General features: G+C 38.0%; 1 protein-coding gene across 7 annotated transcripts in view; it reads right to left on the bottom strand.

Annotated features, from left to right (window-relative positions):
- Window positions 1–20,581, bottom strand: part of CAB39L (calcium binding protein 39 like) — a 128,569-nt gene that overhangs the window by 31,383 nt on the left and 76,605 nt on the right. For 6 of the 7 annotated variants that reach the window (XM_043578689.1, XM_043578671.1, XM_043578697.1 and 3 more), the window contains 2 exons: window positions 8,997–9,165; window positions 3,063–3,122 (listed from right to left, as the gene is read on the bottom strand). In XM_043578689.1, the coding sequence (XP_043434624.1) occupies window positions 3,063–3,122; window positions 8,997–9,165 (229 nt within the window). The remainder of the gene's footprint in view (window positions 1–3,062; window positions 3,123–8,996; window positions 9,166–20,581) is intronic. The other variant, XM_043578725.1, reaches the window with a different exon arrangement.

The following is a 20,581-nucleotide window of genomic DNA, read 5'->3' as shown; positions in this document are numbered from 1 at the left end:
GAGGGCAAGCAGTGCACACAGATGATAATTACCAACTGGGAATTAAGAAAGTGGAAAGTAAGAACATCGGGGAGTACCTGTGTGGCTCAGTCAGCTAAGTGTTCGACTTCGGCTCAAATCATGATCTCACGGTTCCTGAGTCTGAGTCCTGTATCAGGCTCTCTGCTGTCAGCACAGGGCCTGCTTCCAGTCCTCTGACCACCCCCCTCCACCCCACCCCGCCCCCTGCCGCCCCCGCCGTCTCTCTGCCCCTCCTCCCTCTCCTCTGTCTCTCTCTCGCAAAAATAAATATTAAAAAGAAAGCATCTAGTTCACATTAAAGTCGTAATAATTAGACTCTTTTATATGAAGGGCTTATTGTTTGTACTAAACAGTAAGTTTAACTTATTCTGTCATGAAACTGAAGAGGATTTTGTGGGACATTAAATTTATCAAACTTTGTGGTAAGTTTTTAAAAATTTTAATTTCAATTTAGTTAACATACAGTGTTATATTAGTTTCACGTGTACAATATAGTGATTCAACACTTCCACACATCACTCGGTGCTCGTAAGGACAGGTGCCCTCCTTAATCCCCAACTCCAATTTCCCCGATTTCCCCACCTAACTCCCCTCTGGTAACCATCAGTTTGTTCTCTACAATTAAGAGTATGTTTCTTGGTTTGTCTCTCTCTATTTTTCTTTCTTTTTTCAGTCCCTTTGTTTTGTAAATTCCACATATGAGTGAAATCACATGTAACCAGAAACTTCAAACACATGTATAAGGTATGACATTCCCCAAGATGCCAGTTTCATTATTTTAGAGTCATATATCAGTGTGCTCCCATCTCATGGTTTACTGCCAAAAAAAATATGAAACTCAGGAAGTATGAAATATCTGAGGGGGCATGAGCTCTCAGAGCTGGTGTTCAGGTTGGTGCAGCAGCCTCAGCGTCTGTGAAGCTACCAAATTACACAAGAAGTGACTATAGATACAAAGAAAAAAATTAGGTAAATAAGGGATCAAGGAGAATGAGTTTACAGTCTCCCAAATTGTTATGTACTATGTCCTGAATGCAAAGCAGTGTTACTCAACACATTTACATCACTCATTCTATAGAAAAGATCAGTAGCTGATACCACGGGTTTTGTAATAAACTATCTTAGCTCTCTTGTTTTCACTTATTATAAGGTACATCTAATGAGTCTCTAACATTCCATCTAGCATCTGCAGTTTCTGATCAACCAAACTATAATAATAGCTCATTTCCTTAGTTTAAAAATATGCCATTTTCTTTTGGTCTAGAAGCTTTTGGATACTGCTGGCAATAAAAATTATTCTCCCTTCATGTTTTGCATTTAGATCTAAGTACTCCAGTTGATCCCACAAATATTTTCTTGATAATTTTAGGATATGAAAATCAATTTTGACTTCATGATTACATTGCTAATTATTTTTTTTTAATGTTTATTTTTGAAGGGGGGGAATGAGTCGGGGAGGGGCACAGAGAGAGACACAGAATCTGAGGCAGGCTCCAGGCTCTGAGCTGACAGCCCAGAGCTGACAGAAGGGCTCCAACCCATGGACCATGAGATCATGACCTGAGCCAAAATTGGGCACTTAGCCGACTAAGCCACCCAGGCACCCCTGCTAATTCTTAATCTCAAAGGAAGATATGTAAACAATATATGAATAAAAGAGACATAGTTGAATTTCTGTGATTTGGATGTGTGAAGCTATAGGAAAGTGACAGGGAGGGTATTCTGTATCTTCACAGAGTCATGTGTTTCCTTTTACCTATTTGTGTAGCTAACTACAAATTTTTAAATTATACAGTGGCTTTTATTTCAGTGGGACATCACTGGTCTAGAGCATCTGAACCAACACTAGATCAAGATTTACAATTTCTCTTTTAGGTTTGTGCCATGTTCACTTTAATCATGCTGTTTCTCTTGCTTATGTATTTAGCAAAAGCATAGCTTCTTGGATATATCTATTTATCCAATACTCATTGAACACCACCATTGTACAGCATTGAGTTAGGTATTAGGGATACAAGTAATAATGACAAAATTAATACTGAGGGATTAATATGGTATTATCCTAAAAAAAAGTTCCAAATCTTTACAAATTCCTGCAAACAACCCAATGAGGTAGGTATTATTAATATCTTCATTTTGCAGTAGGTGCAAAATTACCCAAATTACCTTACCCAAAGTAACACAATTAATAAGAGGCAGAGCTGGGTCTTGAAGCCAGGCAAGCAGGCTCTGAACCCTGTGTTTGACAGATAGGGTTCCTGCTTCTCAGGGAGCTCAGGAACCAGCCAGGAAGGTACAGACACTCCATAATAATACAATGTGAACAGTGGGGGCGGGGGAATTGTGCATGCATGCATGTGGACAGGTGGGATTAGGGAAAGCTTCCTAGAAAAGTCATGTTTCAGCTGAATCTCAAAAGGATGGGCTGGATTCACCATTTGAGAAGGGAACTGGTATTTCTACTAGTAAGTAAAACTAATTATCAAGCAAGTAAAATTATTTATTTTTTAGTGAGGGTGGAGTGCTCTTCCATTTATGGTTACCTACTGCCTCTTCTTTTTTTAAGTGTTTGTTTATTTTTGAGAGAGAACATGAGCAGGGGAGGACAGAGAGGTGGGACAGAGGATCTGAAGTGGGCTCTGCGCTGACAGTGGCGAGCCCAATGTGGGCTCAAACTCACAAACCGTGAGATCATGACCTGAGCTGAAATCAGATGCTCAACTGACTGAACCACCCAGGTGCCCCTACCTACTGCCTCATAAGGGCAACATGGATGCTCTTAAATCACGATCAAAGTGAGCAGGTACCAGTCTTTTTTTGGAGCTAATACAACAGGAAGAGGTGTGAAAAATAAGAAAGCCCTCAATTTTCCAGTTTCCTGATGACCTGGCTTCCAGGTAAATGGACAAATTGGGCGCATGGTGGACTATGGTTGGTGTCTGTTGTGGATCACAAATAGGAGCCAGTATCCATAGATCTAAGAAGGAGAGAGAGGAGAGAAGAGAGAAAAAGGTAAAATCTTAAAAAGGACTTCTACTTACAGTGTCATAATTTTGTTCTAAGAAGTCTGCAACCAACACTTTATGTCTCGTTAGTAAATCCTAGAAAAAGAACAGTTAAGTGAAATAAAATTATTATAGCTAATAAATTTTACAAACCTGGTATTTCCTTCTAAGAATTATGTAAGTCCAGTCACTTGAAACATAAAAGTTTCTGAAGAATATTTTCTTTATACCACAAAATTATTTCCATTCTTAGTTTAAGATGTGAAATGCAAATGTGTTTCATGTTAAAAATAATAAAGTGTTTTAATTCATATCATTGTTAGATTTATGATAGGAATAATTTAGTGAAACAGATGGCACCTATGTGAGGGGGTCTACAGTATATTTCTTCAGACCATGGCTACCCTGTGATTATGATATAAAATCCAAATAAAGTGTATAATGATCTTTTTGAAATATTGTTAATAGCTATATATATATACATATATATATATATATATATAAATTTTTTAAATGCTTATTTATTTTTGAGAGAGAGTGAGAGTGGGGTAGGGGCAGAGAGAGGGAGACACAGAATCTGAAGCAGGCTCCAGGCTCTGAGCCATCAGCACAGAACCCGACATGGGGCTTGAACCCACAAACTGTAAGATCATGACCTGAGCCAAAGTCAGATGCTTAACCGACTGAGCCACCCAGGTGCCCCCGATAGCTTTTTTTTTTTTTTTAAAGAATTCTGAATGTCTTAAAACTGTATCTCATTAGTTAACTTAAAAGATTTTCAGGAATGTCAACCTTTAGTTTTTTTTCCTTAACCACGTTTAAAATGGAGGTGCCTAGGCTGCTGAGAAGCACAAGAATGACACTTAACTGTGCCATCCCAGGATCCGCCTGCCCCCGGTTGATGGGCTGTGAGGTGCTGTGCAAGGACTGCGGTGACTAAGTAGCACAATGCCCGCTTTCAAAGCTGAAGACAAGCAGACTGGTCTTATGACAGGCATAGCTCTCAGAAAACTGAACAAAAGCATAAAGGAACGTTTGACTGTCTTCAACTCACACCTAAATTATATCCTTAATTCACCTTAATGTTGAAAGAAAACAAGCCTCACCTAATCCCTTTTATACGCTTACAGGCTAAATACCCTGTCTAGGTAGAATGTAGAATTTAATTAAAAACATAACAAGAATTTTAAAGTTTTCCAAAATAAGTTCTTATACTTTAATACACATTTAATTAAAACTACCTAAAAGCATATAGAAGATCCACAACATAAATTCACAGAGAACAGGAAGGTAGCAGCAATGGCAAAACTCACCTGTTTCTATTTTAATACCAAGTAAAATATTTAAAGCATTTTGCACTGTAATTTTCAAGTTCAAGAACAATGAGACTAGCTGTTGATTTCATTTCATTACTTATCATCATATCTTGAGTGACCGCTGAGCCTATCAGTGGAAAGCTGTACTTTTTTTTCCCAGTAGAACATTCAGTGCTGTTCTGGAACTGGAATTTTAAAATGGGAAACCCCTCCACAGCAATTCATTCCTGGTCTGTCTGAGGTCAAAATTCAAATGAGTTCCTGTATCCGGGGCCCCCAGAAGAATAAGGTAGTCCCACGGCATGCTTTAGGGTCCCTAGTTTTCGGACACCCGCTTCCCTAACCTCCTCAGAGTATCAGTGATTTTCAGAGCTGACCCCGGTTAGAAAGGGCTGTGCAGACACTGGATCCGCCTGTAACAACAGTGGGCAGGCTTGAGCGTGGGGACTGTGTGCTCTCATGGCTACAGGTCTGCACAGCAGCAGACAGAGCGCTGTGCAGATACGCGCTGCGTGGGAAGGTTTCCATTCACTGTGCATTAGTGGTACTCCAAAAACAGAGGCATCAGGAGGGAGTCCTGTTAGTAGCAGCAACTTCAAATTCCAAGGGGGAAAAACTTGAAATAACTTGCATATCCAATAATAGAAAAATAAAATAAGGTGGGGTAGAATTCCTCTAGCACAGGTACATGGTGGGTACAGCCAGTAAATGACTCTCTCTCTCTCTCTCTCTCTCTCTCTCACACACACACACACACACACACACACACACACACACACACTTTCTCTCACACTCGTGTGTGAATATTCATAGCTATACCCTCAAATTTCTGTTCATAATAAATACGTGCACACAACTGGAGGAACAGTCTATACATACACCCATGCACATATACATATAATACAAAACTAAATATAATTGCTGCATCATTGTAGATCATAGAACAGTGGGAAAAATAAAACAGGTAGGATCCTACCCAAAAAGGAAAAAGCAGAAAGTTGCAAAGAAAAATAAAGTTCAAATTTTAAATAATTCAAAAATTTAAAAACTATTGGGGCTCCTGGGTGGCTCAGTTGGGTTCAGCATCTGCCTTTCGGGCTCTATGCATACAGCTCAGGGCCTGGAGCTGTTTCTGATTCTGTGTCTCCCTTTCTCTCTGCCCCTCCCCGACTCACGGTCTTTCTTTCTGTCACAAAAATAAATAAATGTTAAAAAAATGTTTTTAATAAAATACAATTTTAAATATTATTTGAAACAGTGTACCCTTTCATCCCACCTCTTCACAATTCTGTTTTGACAAGACTAAGCTTTGCATAGTCTAGGTATTATGCTAAAGAATATCTGATATTGATATGGGAGTGACTTCTGCACAGCTTGGGAGACACGGGGTGGAGTGACAGAGACACACTCAATAGCAGGGACATGGCAGTTGATGGGCCAGGCAGCAGCTGCCATTTATGGAGGGTTTACTATGCGCCCAGGAGCATGCAGAGCACTTTACACACATTATTTCTAATCTTCACAGCAACTCTGCAAAGCAGGGATTATTTTCTTCATCTCACGGATGAGAAAATGAAACTCTAAGGTTAACTATTTGCTCAAGGACATAGTGCCAGTCAGGTGGCAGAGGGAGGTGGAATTCAGACCCCTTCTATCATGTCAATTCTTGGAAGGAGGGATGAAAGAAATTCTGATCGTTAGGTGTGCTTTTGGGGGAAGGACAATTTGTAGACAACACTGCCACAAAAATATAAACAGTGCTAAAACATTAATGATTAGACTGGGCAACAGCCAGAGGGCTGTTGGAGCTCAAAACAAAAAAGGTAAGTCTAAGAGGTTAAAAACAAAATATAAAACCAAATTAAAATCAGACCAACACCAAACCAACCAAACAACCAAAACCCCTCAGCCATCTATCTAAAAAGAAAAAGAGACTTATGGTCACTGTTCTACTATATTAACCACAGCATTTTGGAAAAATACATAAAGTTGGCATTTCCAATATTGTTAGCATACTATAAAACTTTTTATGGTTATTTAGATTTTCAGACGCTTGACTTAAGTTCAATGGAAGATATGCTGAGGTACAAATTAAAACATGAATTTACTTTTGATATCCAAATTGTACTGAAAATTAAATTGGGTTGAACATATGATAGCAAGACATTATCAATTTATTCTATTAAACGTTGAAAAATCTTTGGGGAAATTTTGAAAAGTACATACGTTTCTATTTACTTTTTCCCTCCGTTAGAGTTTGTTCTTTGTTTATAATTATTTGTGAAGCTTCACTTACATACAGTCTTTCAAAAAAGGAGCCAACTTTGTTTCCATGATAGCAGAGTCATCAGATAGAAAAGGGGGAAAGAACGGTACTGTGCTATTAATAGAAAACATCTTAGTTATCTAGGCACAGACATTTTGCCAGGAAGAAATGGAATCATCTTTTGTGTTAAATGTCATTCAACAGATTTCATGCATCAAGGCCTCTCTCACCATGTGCTGTTAGATATACTTTGGGAGGTTCATCTGTAGCCACCATGCTTTTGCTTTGCTGGGTGAGAGACCAAGTAGCCTGTCAAACAGAACAGGCTCCAGGTCTGACAGCACTCTGAGCACACACCCATGCTTGTCGCCCTTGCTACCCTTTCCTCCACCCACCAGGCAACTCTCCTTAGTGTTCAGCCCCAACCTCTTCCTCCCTCTTTCCCCTCCCTTGCCTGTTAATGTGTACTCTCTCTCCCTCTTGAAATAAATAGATAAACGTTAGAAAAAAAGATACTATTTATCATCCAGGTCCTAGACAACTTTCAAGTCATTTACATAAAGTAATAAGATTAAAGTATTTACAAATATTGGTATATGGACTATGTCAATACTGTTAAAATAAGTATTTAAGGTAATATATAAAAATAAAAAGCCATACATGTATTACAATTAAGTAAAAATATATATTTATATCCTAAAAAATGTAGAAGTAAATCTGGAATGATGTAAATGGAGCAAGTAAATTGCTGAAATGCTTTTTATTTTATTTTTTTGAAGTTTATTTATTTTGAGATAGAGTGATTGCTGGGTGGGGAGGGGCAGAGAGAGGGAGAGGGAGAAAGGGAGGCAAAGAGAGAGAGAGAGAGAGAGAGAGAATCCCAAGCAGGTTCTATGCCATCAGAGTGGAGCTGACATGGGGCTCGATCTCATGAACTGTGAGATCATGACCTGAGCCGAAATCAAGAGTCAGTCACTTAACCAACTGAGTTACCCAGTCGCCCCAAAATGCTTTTATAGAAACAAATCTGAATATATACATTTGAATGAGTCTTATCTATTTGTAATTGACTTTTTTTTTGTTTTTGGTCAATGATGCTGTTACATCATCAGCATAAAATATTTTCAGAATTCCTCTTTTAAAATCATCTTCAGAGGCAATTGGTATGCACTGAAGAAAATCAGACTCTATTTTAGAATTTTTATTACTATTTATTATTTTATTATTTTACTATTATTTAGAAATTTAAAAATAAATTTTATTTTTATTATCAATCTCATTATTATTACCAAAACCGAAAACAGTTCTAGCTACCAAGATCACCCACTTGACCCATGAACCTGAATGTCAAATAGCCTTGTGCTGTTTCCAAAACTTTATCTGCCCTCGAAGGATAAACATTTGACATTACTGAAAAATGAACATGCCACAGAAAATGATACCAGTTTCAAAATATATGAAATAATGGCAGGATCATAAGAAAAAGGAAATCATTTTCTAAGATAGGACCTTTAAGGTGATATCATTCATTGGATGTATAAGTTCTAGTATTTTAGTTTGCAAATTAGCTACATTAGTTCTAATATGCTCTCTGAACATCTTTTTGATGGTCAAACTCCAAAACCAAAAGTAGATGGTGGTTGCCAGACACTGGGAGGAGGGGGAAATGGAGCATTGTTATCTAATAGATATTAGTTGCACAAATAATATGAATATACTTAGCACTACTGAACTGTGCACTAAAGAACGGTAAGATGGCAATATCATGTTGTATGTTATTTTATAACAATTAAAAATTTTTTTAATTTAAAAACTAAGATTAAATTTATTACCTGTAAGTAACAGTAGATTATAAGTTTATAAGAATATAGATGATTATGGAAAAAAAGTATCATTTCTTACTATTTTGTTTCACTGTAGGGGAATTTATAATTACATTGATAAGGTAATGTGATGTCCTTCATGTTCAAAGATATCATTCTCCAGCTCCCTTTGCTACCCAGTTCTCTTCCCTGCAGGTAAACACTGTTCCTGCTTCCCTGATAACCTTCCAGAGGTACTCAGTGCACCTTAAGTGACAGCTTATACCCTTTGTTTTTAACATAAATGAAAGCATGCTTTGCATAGAATACTACATTTATATATTGCAATTCATTCTGTATGAGTGTGTGACAAGTATTTTGAGTTGTTTTTTTCCACAATGTGATAGACTGGTCTAATAGACTGCATTATCGATGCTCTTGCGGTTTGTGTCGTAATTCACAGTCGGTTATACTCAGGCCTCAGGAATAGCTTTTTCTGCGTTTTAATTAAACTGTTTCTTTGGAGGCCAATTGACTTTAACTAAATGCTGAAACTAAATGAACTAGCTGATTAAAAAAAAATTACCTTAAAAGTAGCAAAGGCATCTGAAGCAATATCAAATGTTGACAACTCCACATACTTAAAGAAATCTCGGAACTGATTAGAAAAGAGGATGATTTTGGCAAGTGGTTCATGTCGGATACATTCTCTCAGCATAATCCCACAACGTAAGGCGATCTGTGGGGCTTCATATCTAAAGCATAAACAAGAGAGAAATAGAGAGCTCTGTTATCCTATTAATAAAATAATATTAATGGTATCAAAAGAATCATTTCAATACTGCTGTTAAGGGACGCATAGGTAACATTTGTCACAGTCCATTCAAACACTGTTCATTCAATACCCACCGACTATTTACGATGTGTCTGGCACTGTTCCAGATGCTGGGATACATTAGTAAGTACACAGGTCACTGCCTTCCTAGAGTCATATTTTTTAGTGGGAATACTATTTAGTGGGGGGAAGAGGCAGATTATAAACAATGAAAAGTTTTGCATTCTGAGAAGTGCTATGAAACTGAAGACATTAAAATACGTATACTACATGGTGCAACAACTTAATTTACTTTACTTTAGACTGAGTGGTCAGGGAAGGAGCAAAGCATTCCAGGTAAAGGGAACTAACTGTGCAAAGGTTCCAAGGCAAGAACCAGTTTGGTGAGTTAGAGAAAAGTAAGGCCAGTGTGGCTGGAATGTAGGGGAAACGCAGGGAATGGTGTGAAATGAGGCAAGAGTGGAAAAGGGCAGGGGCCAGATCACATACAGCTCTATAGGCTAAGGTTAGGAGTGTGGTGTTGAAGTGTGGGAGGAAGCCTTTAGAGAGTTTAAAGTGAGACATGACCACGGCCTAATACATGCTTTAAAAAGATCACTCTAGGTATCTGTGGAGAATCTATTATAAAAGAGGGAAAAATGAACTGGGGAGTTAGGAGCAGGAGCAGAAGTCCAGCTGGAGACAACGGTGGCCTGGACTGGGGTAGCAGGAGTGCAGAAAAGGCCTGTGTGCACATCACGCATATTGTCCGTAGGAAGAGTCAATGGCCTTGCTGATGTTGTAGGTGGTGGGGTAGAGCAGGGAACAAATTTGGGGTGAGGGAAACAAAGGATTCAAGAACGGCTCCCAAAATTTTGGCCCAAATAATTGGGTAGAGGGTGGTGCCAATTTTTAAGATGAATAAACTAGAAGAGGTACAGGTCAGTGAAAAAACTGGAAGTTTGTTTCTAACCGTGTTAACTTTGAGATGCCTGCTATCTAAGTAAAGATGTCTCCTTGGCAGTAGAATATGTGCATCTGGAGTTCAGAAAGAAGGTAAGGATAGATATTACATGCACATATAGTTGATTTGTATACTGTAGATGACCAATAATAAATAGCTGTGCACTGGCTGACTCACTGATCTCATGAATTACTGCTCGTAGCAAAAACTGCACTAGAAAAACACAATGTCTACTGTAGGAAACCATTCAGGATGGGCACATTATATCTGTTCCTTTCCTAATTTAATAACAATGCCTCAAGTGTCAAATTCAACACTGAAATAAATCTAGGTTTGAGTTACATTCCAGTGTATTGTAAGGTTTCAAGAAAATGAACAACAGTAGCTCAAGTAAAACAAGTCCAGTATTAAATAATACAATTGACAATTGTGTGATAAATAGTAAAAGAACAGAACAAAGGCAGATACAGTTGTAGAAGACTGGGAAGTGAGTAGAGTGTAGGATAAAAAACTTCTATCCTTTCACTTCAGTTAAATACAATATTAATTTTTGTGGTTCTAATACAAAGCCCACTGGGAAAAAACTCAAATGATCTCAATTCTTGAAAAAGTGCTTTCCTATAATGTTGAGAACAGAAGAAAAATGATATCCATGAAGGACCTGCATAATCTTTCAAATTTACCATGAATTCTGCAAGTTAGAAAAATTCTAGCAAAAAAATACTTTTAAGAAGCAAAAAAGACCACTGAACAAATGAGAACTGAAATGAACGGATAAGAAAACTGAATAGATGAAAATCAAAGCAAAACCACTCTTACACAAAACTTCAAGATGTAACTCATCAAATGTAAGTGATAACATTTGTTGAGCAATAAAAAATAATGCACTGTTTTTTATAAGGTAAGATCTACATGAAATTCAGATTCAAGAATAAAATCTCTCTCCCACAACTTAGGAAACAGGATACTTTGCAAAATCAAATCTACAAATACAATAGGGCAAATGGTAAATAAGGATTTTTGAGAGGATTCATTAAACTAGGGTAATATTTATTCATTTTTGTCTGTTTTATGCTGAATACTATTTATAAATGTCCTTTGAGTATTCCCTGAATAATTCATATTAACATTAAATGCTAATGTATTCAGATAGGCATGATTATTTGAAGAATATTTAAAAATGCCTATTTATAGTGTTAATAATTTCTCTTACCAAAGAACTTGAAAATCAGACTGCTGGTACACATAGTAGAGTTATAGATGGAAAAAATGTTAAAATGTCATAAAGAGGGGTGTATTTTCTTTCTTTTTTTTTTTTCAAGTTTATTTCTTTATTTTGAGAGAGACAGAGATGGGGGCAGGGGAGGGCGCAGACAAGGAGGGAGAGAGAAAGAATCCTAAGTGGGTTCCGTACTAACATGGGGCTCGAACTCAACGAAATCGTGAGATCAGGACCTGAGCCGAAACCAAGAGTCCGACGCTTAACCCACTGAGCCACCCAGGCGCCCCCAAGAGGGGTGTATTTTCTAAAGTGTGAAGGAGAACACTTGTTTATTGGTAGAGTACTCTGGAGAGTATGAGATAAAGACTTGGCCTAGATAAAGAGCAAACATCATTAAAATCTAGACTTATTACTGAGATATTTCTGGACTTTTGTAATTTGGCCCTAAACTTAACTTCCCAGTTTCATTTCTCATCCCACTCCCTATCTCTTTGGAGGACGCCATTCTCTCAACCTAGAACGTCCTTCTTATGCTTCTTCCTCTAAGATTCTCTCCCATCTTTCAAGGCTTTAGTTTAATATCCCCTCCTCCTTGAAGTCTTTCACAATCACCCACCACTCGGGACTATTCTCTCTCTCCTTCGTATTCTTACAACAGCTTATCTGTAATACCAAGTTAGCACTTTTTTCAATCTGTACTAGGTGACATCATCAATAAATTGTTATAAATCTGTTTTCTTCACGTCATTTCAAACAACTTCAGTCTCCTTGTTACCTTCCTGTTCTCGTTACCTTCTCCTCTCCTCCTCTACCCCCATCTCCATATGGTGTCTGTATCTTGTTACTTTTCTCCATCCCCACCTCAATTTCCAAAGAGTGCTTAGCATAATATTTTGCACAAAGTAGGCATATAATGAAGGTAATAAGTTTCAAACTCTGACTGAAATTCTTAATACTAGAACTCTAATGAAAGTCAAACTCTGGCTTACACAAAAGGCTGTATGATCTCCAGCCAACATTTTCTCATTTCTTAATCCAATTTCCAAACTGAGACTATCTACTAAAAGTTTATACTCCCAACTTTTGTGTATAATTAGTTCTCTTTTTCCTTTCATTGGGTGAAGTGTATTGGAACCATCTGTGATATACTATTTATTTTTGAGAACTAAGAAAATATTTTTTAAAATACTCCTCTTGGTCAGAACACTGGTTGCATCCCACTAGTTTGTGCCTGAGAGTGAAAATGTCATTCTCTGAGATGAGTTTCTTAAAGTTAGCAATACTTTGGGATAGACAGAGAAATCCTTAATTTTACTCAGTACCCTTTAAGGGATCTATAATTCACATATGTCATTTCAACCTTACTACCCTTGAGGATATTGGCTTTTGATAATTTATTGCCTACTATATACAAATGTGCTCCACAAATTAAGCCTATCTGAAGTTTCAAATCTCAATAACATTAATATCCTTATTCTTGGTACAGAATAAATATCTCATCTATCCTATTCCACTTAAGAAAAAAGTTCCCAAGGCCAGGGACCACAATGAATCACTATGCCTCCACAATGACTAATTCATGTCAGGTTGCTAATGGAAAGATTAATCCAGTAAATGTTGAATCACTATTTTATAGAATTGAATTACATCTTCCTTCCTTGATTTGTAGTTTGTATCATACAGTCTAGACTCTAAAGAACTATGTTAGTTTGGAGAAGGCACACTACTATAGATGCATGCTTATTCAAAAAATCACAGCATCGGGGCGCCTGGGTGGCGCAGTCGGTTAAGCGTCCCACTTCAGCCAGGTCACGATCTCGCGGTCCGTGAGTTCGAGCCCCGCGTCAGGCTCTGGGCTGATGGCTCGGAGCCTGGAGCCTGTTTCCGATTCTGTGTCTCCCTCTCCCTCTGTCCCTCCCCCGTTCATGCTCTGTCTCTCTCTGTCCCAAAAATAAATAAAAACGTTGAAAAAAAAAATCACAGCATCTAAGATCACTTTCAAATTTAATAAAAGCTAGAATGTAAGAGCAGTTGTCTCATCTAGAAGTGAGCTACAGTAAATATTATACCAAAAAAAAAAAAAAACGGCTAGAAGAGCTTGTGCAAGAATATCTCAAGAACACATATCACATAAGGGCAAAAATGACTTTTGTTTTTGCTGGAAGCAAACAATGTCAGGTAGTAGTTGGAAAAGTTTTATAAAATGTCATTCAACAAACACTTGGCCTCCTCAATATAGGCAAGAAGTTTTGCTTTTAATCTAGATATATTTGCTTACTTTAAAAATAATGATGGGGCACCTGGGTGGCTCAGTCGGTTAAGTGTCATTTCAACCTTACTACCTTGAGGTATTGGCTTTTGATAATTTATTTATTTGATAATTTATTTATAATTCAGCTCAGGTCATGATCTCATGGTTCATGGGTTCGAGCCCCACATCAGGCTTTGCACTGACAGTACAGAGCCTGCTTTGGATTCTCTGTCTCCTTCTCTCTCTGCCCCTCCTCACTCATGTTCTCTCTCTCTCAAAAATAAATAAAACATTAAAAAAATTTAGAAAATAATGAGATATAATTCTGTCTACTAAAAAAGCTTAGAAGCAATTACAATCCAATGTCAATGAGAAGCCCTAGCATCCAGATTATAGTCTCTAAGAACCATTCCTCACTAAAAAGAACAAGAGTTTTTGGTAGAAATGGCTGATTCCAAGTCTGTGTTAGGAAATATACAAGATGAGCCTGGTCTATCTTGTGCCAGAAAGCAGGGAATCTCTCACATACTAATGGGAGTAATATAAAAAGGACATGGTCAACTTGAATGGAGGATTGAGCACCAACAAGAAAAATGTGTGTTGGGGCGCCTGGGTGGCGCAGTCGGTTAAGCGTCCGACTTCAGCCAGGTCACGATCTCGCGGTCCGTGAGTTCGAGCCCCGCGTCAGGCTCTGGGCTGATGGCTCGGAGCCTGCAGCCTGTTTCCGATTCTGTGTCTCCGTCTCTCTCTGCCCCTCCCCCGTTCATGCTCTGTCTCTCTCTGTCCCAAAAATAAATAAAAAAAAAAAAAAAAAAGAAAAATGTGTGCAACTACATAAGACATATGGAAAAAAGTTACACAGAAGTTCATAGTGCTAATAAAGGGATGGGGGGGGATGAGGGAGAGAGAAATAGAGAAAGAGAGAAAGATAAAAGAAACTCATTAGATGCCAATGTTAGTTCCTGGGGTAACAACTTCTCTCTAAATTGATAACTGAAGGAAATGAATTAGGCACTTATTCTCTCTCTCTGGTATGAATTGTATTTTAAAGTAATTAAATTGTTGTGGTAGATGAGAGAAAGTTATTCTCTTAAAACTACTCTAGCCAATAAATGCACGAGGAATGACAGGATTAGAATATCACCTTTTTGTAACCTCTAATGAAATGACTGAATCATACAGTGTTCATCAATGAATGGTCAAACAATTAAGTGTAAGGCTGATGAGGAACTTTACAATGGATTAAGCTGTCTCCATCTGAACCCACTGCTCAATCTTAGCATTACTAAATGTTTGTCTCCTGATGAGATGAAATATGAACTGCACAACACCACTTACAAAATATGATTGCCAAAATAAAACCTAATCTAAATCTAATCAAGTCTTTAAATATAACCTCCAGGATATCAATACAGGAGACAGTGGAACAAGTTAAATGACATCATTAGGAAGCAATCTGACAAACCCAGAATGGAGGAAATTCTGTAGGATAATTAACTCAGGTTTTCAAAAAATCAATGACATAAAAAGGGGAACAGACGCTATTGTCAATGAAAAGAGACTTTAAAAGACCCATGTGAGGGCACCTAGGTGGCTCAGTCAGCTAAGTGTCTGGCTTTGGCTCATGTCATGATCTCATGGTTTTTGGGTTTGAGCCCTACGTTGGGCTCTGTGCTGACAGCTCAGAGCGTGGAGCCTGCTCAGATTCTGTCTCTCTCTCTCTCTCTCTCTCTCTCTCAAAAATAAATAAACACTAAAAAAAGACCTATGTGACATTACATCCAAATACAACAACTGGATTTTGTTAGGATCCTTAACTGAACAAAAAGATAAATCTTACATAACCACAATGTAATTATCACGCTTAAAAATTAACAGTAATTCTTTAGTAACTAATACCCACTCCATATTCAAATTTCCTTGATTGCCCCCTCCTCAAATTTTCCATAGTTGGTTTGTTCAGGGCATAGAAGGCTCTTCATAATCTGTTCTCAGTCTTTCCAGCTTTATCTCCCATCCCTCCTTCCCATTCACACTGGACTCCAGTTACACCAGAAATCTTGTCATCCTCCAAACACATTATGCATTTTGATGCCTCTGTGCCTTTGCACGGGAAGTACTTGATCCTTCAACTCTTTGTGCCTTTCTGGCAATTTTCTACTTTAAGACTTGCTTCATTCTTGATGTCCCAGGCAGAGATTATGGCTCCTTCATCTGAGTTCCTACAGAGTATACTGGTAAAGTAACAACAGTGAGTTGTAATGAGTTGTCTCTTCTCATTGTAGACTATGACTGCTTGAAGACTGGAAAGCTGGATAGTGTTCTGAGAGCACAGACTCTGGAGCCAGACTAATTGGGTTTAAATCATACTAGCTATGTGACTTTGGATAAGTTAGTTAACCTTTCCGGGCTGCAGTGTTCTCATGTATAAAACAGGTAAACCAATAACAACAACAACAACAGCAATAACTATCCACAGGGTCTGACATCTAGTAAATAGCATCTTGACCTCTACCATTACTATTACTTACTGTTGTTAGTATTATTATTACTAGTACTGTTATTATCATAGGCCCTTCATAAATGAATGAATAAGCAGTTTTAGCCTTATAAACCAAACTAAATATTAACTTTTCAGAAGAAATGGAAAGACATTTTACTTTTTTTTTTTAATGTTTATTTATTTTTGAGATGGAGAAAGAGTGTGTGCACAAGCAGGGGAGAGGGAGGGGGACAGAGGATCTGAAGTGGGCTCCGTGCTCACAGCAGAGAGCCCCATGTGGGGCTTGAACCTGAGAACCATGAGAGTATGACCTGAGTCAAAGTTGGACCCTTAACTGACTGAGCCACCCAGACGCCCCTGGAAAGACATTTTATAAAACTCAAATTCCTCAAATTTGAGGAAGTTATTCTTAAAAATAAATAATTCCTATTTTTCTATTGTATGTTATAACTACATGAAAATGGAGTCATAAAAATCTGTATATTAACAAAGTGGCTTTTTAAGTAAGCAATTAAAATTATTTTCTCCACATATTAGAAAAATGAATGAAAGCTTTTTCTTAAATACAAGAAAAAAATGACATACACTTACCTATTACAAGTTATACATTAAAATAGGGTCACTGGTAAATACAGGTGAGTAATGAGTAGAAAGTTCATATTTCAAATATAGAGAAGATTTTTTACTTACATCAATTTAAGAATTTGTTTATAGACTGAATGACTTGTTACATCAAATAATTTGTGTAAGAATAATAGTCATTTGAATTCATCAGAAAACTGTCCATCAAATGGGACATGAAAACATTTTCAAATAAAGGGAAAAAAATTAAAGGATAATTATAATAATGCCAAAAAAGCGGGGCGCCTGGGTGGCGCAGTCGGTTAAGCGTCCGACTTCAGCCAGGTCACGATCTCGCGGTCCGTGAGTTCGAGCCCCGCGTCGGGCTCTGGGCTGATGGCTCAGAGCCTGGAGCCTGTTTCCAATTCTGTGTCTCCCTCTCTCTCTGCCCCTCCCCCGTTCATGCTCTGTCTCTCTCTGTCCCCAAAATAAATAAACGTTGAAAAAAAAAAATAAAAATAAAAAATAAAAAAAAAATGCCAAAAAAGGTTAATTATAATAATGCCAAAAAAATTAAAGGTATAATGAAGATATATAAAGATACACTGATTATTCATACTCAGTAAATCTTATATGTAATCTTAATTTTTAAAAAACCAAGGTCCCACAAGTTTTACAGAGTCACACAGAAACAGTAGCCAATAGTAAAAAGTCATTAAAAAATGTCATTAAAAGAGATTCCAGGGGCGCCTGGGTGGCTCAGTCAGTTAAGTGTCTGACTCCTGATTTCAGTTCAGGTTGTGATCTCTCACAGTTCATGAGTTCAAGCCCCAAGATGGGCTCAGCACTGACAGTGCACAATTAGGATTCTTTCTCTCCCTCTCTCTGCTCCTCCCCCGCTTGCACGTGCCCTATGTCTCTCTCACTCTCAAAATAAATATTTTTTTTAAAGGAAAAACAGAGATTCCAATCATTACATGTGTCCTCAAAAATATCAACTCCTAACTCACAACATCACTTCTCAAACCCCTTTCCCTCCTCCCACCACTCTGCAGCTACTTGGGAACTTCCTGCTGTTAAGCCTCCCAAATCCTTTCCTGACATGGGTGAGTCTCCTCCTGATTCCTTCCTTCTCATCTCCACCTCTTGTCTGTGCAAAGTGGACATCACATCTAGCTTAGGCTAGTTCCCCTGCCTGCCTTCCCCGTACCAATTCTTTTCCCAGCTCTCTCTAACTGAACAGGGAGGGTGCGAGCCATGGTGCACAATTACACTTTAATGCATCCTGTGCACAACACAGATAAAAGGCTCACTATAGATCTGTGGTATGTTCCAGCAGTTAAATTATTAATAAATAGCATTTGGAATTAGCTGTTTATCTTCTGTCTTATTATTTCTAGAAATGGGAAAAAAAGTTGTTTTCTTCAATGTAACTCACAATTTTTCACTGACTTAATTTTCTAAATAAATATCCAATTATGCTAAATTTTCATATCTTCCATAAAGCATATTTAATATGTATCAAATTTACATACATTCTACCATCTATAAAAGGAATGAAGTTAATTTTAAATAACCCCACCATCATACATCATAATGTATTGACTTGCCTTTCTTCTTCATTAATCTGAATTCTTATAGCTTAACAGTATTAGTTTTCTATTGTTGATAATTTCCTTGGTAAGAAGATACCATATCCGTGTCTTTCTTTAATTAAAAAAAATTTTTAATGTTTATTTATTTTGAGAGAGAGAGAGAGAGAGAAAGAGAGAGACAGTGCAAGTGGGGGAGGGGCAGAGAGAAAGAAAAGGAGAGAGAAAATCTCAAGCAGGCTCTGCACTGTCAGCACAGAGCCCGATGTGGGGCTCAAACTCACGAAACCGTGAGATCACGACCTGAGCTGAGATACAGAGCTGCTTAACCGACTGAGCCACCCAGGCGCCCCCTAAATCCAGGTCTTTAACATAGCCACTCGTATCTGGCATGGCTCTCCGCACAAAATAAATATAAGGTACTTGCCATCACCTGACTGTTAATCAGTGACAGTAGCTGTAGGAGATCCCCCAGACAAATAACGCCCACTGCAGAATGGAGTTGCATGCATGCCTTCACACAGTGACCCCACCATGGAAGATACTGTTTTAGATCACCCACACCACTTCTCTTCTCCATGAGCCAACATGATCTCCAGGTCATGTCACCATTCTCAAGGGATCATTTATTTACAGGCTAATCTTTTTTTTTTTTAATGTTTGTTTATTTTTGAGACAGAGAGAGACAGAGCATGAATGGGGGAGGGTCAGAGAGAGAGGGAGACACAGAATCGGAAGCAGGCTCCAGGCTCTGAGCTGTCAGCACAGAGCCTGAGGCAGGGCTCGAACCCACAGACCGCGAGATCATGACCTGAGCCGAAGTCGGACGCTTAACCGACTGAGCCACCCAGGCGCCCCCAAGCTAATCTTTTTTAACTACTAATAATTTATCCTCATTTCCTGAAACACAAATCTGATATGCTTCCTCTCTCCAAAACTCTTCAATGACTCCCCCATTATCTTCAGGATACCATCAAATGCTTTAGAGCTTAAATTTTAGAATCTCCAGAAGTGGGTATAAATTGATCACCTTGGCCTTATTATCATCAATGACCAGCTGTGCAAATCATATTTGTGGGTCCATTAAATCTTGCAGATCCACTCCAGCTGCAAATGAACACTTTCTTTATAATACTATTCTGGCAGTTGTATATGGCCTTAATTAATTATATTTGCTTAAAATTGTTTATATGTTTCTATGGGAATTGCAGCTCTTAAGAGGAATAGGGATAATAATTTCTCAGATTAGTAGTTATGGAATACCATGTGCTAGGTGATGTGCTTCATAAGCATTATCTCATTGAAGACTCATAATGACATACCGATGTAGGTATTATTATTGACTCCATATTGCAAAGAGGAAACCAATGCATAAGGAAGTTAGATATCTTTGCCCAAGGTCTTACAGTAAGTAAGTGGCAGAACCCTGGCTGAAAACACAAATCTTTCTGATGATGCAGAGTCAATGGCATAAAAGGCAACATTATTTTAGCGTGAAGGTAATATTACAAATTTTATTTTTATTTTACAGACAAGAAAACTGAGGCTCGAAAAGGTGCAGTGTCTTGCTTAAGGTCACAGAACCAGGAAGTGAAAGAGACAAGAAAAAGGAATAATCAGAGAACAAAAAAAGAGTTCTTATAGTTGAAATGAAAATTCAATACAGTTTATCTTCAGTAAAACATATATTAGGGGCACCTGGGCGGCTTAGTCAGGCATCCAACGTCTTGGTTTCAGCTCAAGTCATGATCTCACAGTTCATGAGTTCAATCCCTACACTGGGTTCCATGCTCACAGCGCGGAGCCTGCTTAGGATTCCCTTTCTCTCTCCCTCTCTCTCTGCCCCTCCTGTGTGTGCTCTCTCACAAAATAAACTAAACTTAAAAAAAAAAAAAGATATAATTAACATCTTCCAACACATAAAAAGATAAGAGATGGAAAACAGAAGAGATAAGAAATCAATCCTGGAAATCAAACTCTAATAGGAAATCTAGAAATTGAGAACAGAGAAAACGGAAGGGAAGAAATTTTCAAAGAAATAATATGTGACAGAGAATGATAGTGGTCCACCAAAATCCACTGTTGTCTTCTTTCTGGGCACTAGTCAATATCTCTCAGATTTCCTTCCTTAAGAATTAAGGGGCCAAATGACAAAGTGCTCTCAAATGGAATGGAAATGGGAATAATGTCGAGCCATTTCCAGGCCGGGGTTAAATTGTCTCCATGTATTTTTACCTTCCTGTGAGCTAAAATGGTAAAGGTAA

Source organism: Prionailurus bengalensis, chromosome A1 (assembly GCF_016509475.1).
Source record: "Prionailurus bengalensis isolate Pbe53 chromosome A1, Fcat_Pben_1.1_paternal_pri, whole genome shotgun sequence".
In the NCBI taxonomy this organism is placed as follows: domain Eukaryota; kingdom Metazoa; phylum Chordata; class Mammalia; order Carnivora; family Felidae; genus Prionailurus; species Prionailurus bengalensis.
Note: the sequence above shows the minus strand (reverse complement) of the source record. Positions and strands in the feature narration are given on the sequence as shown.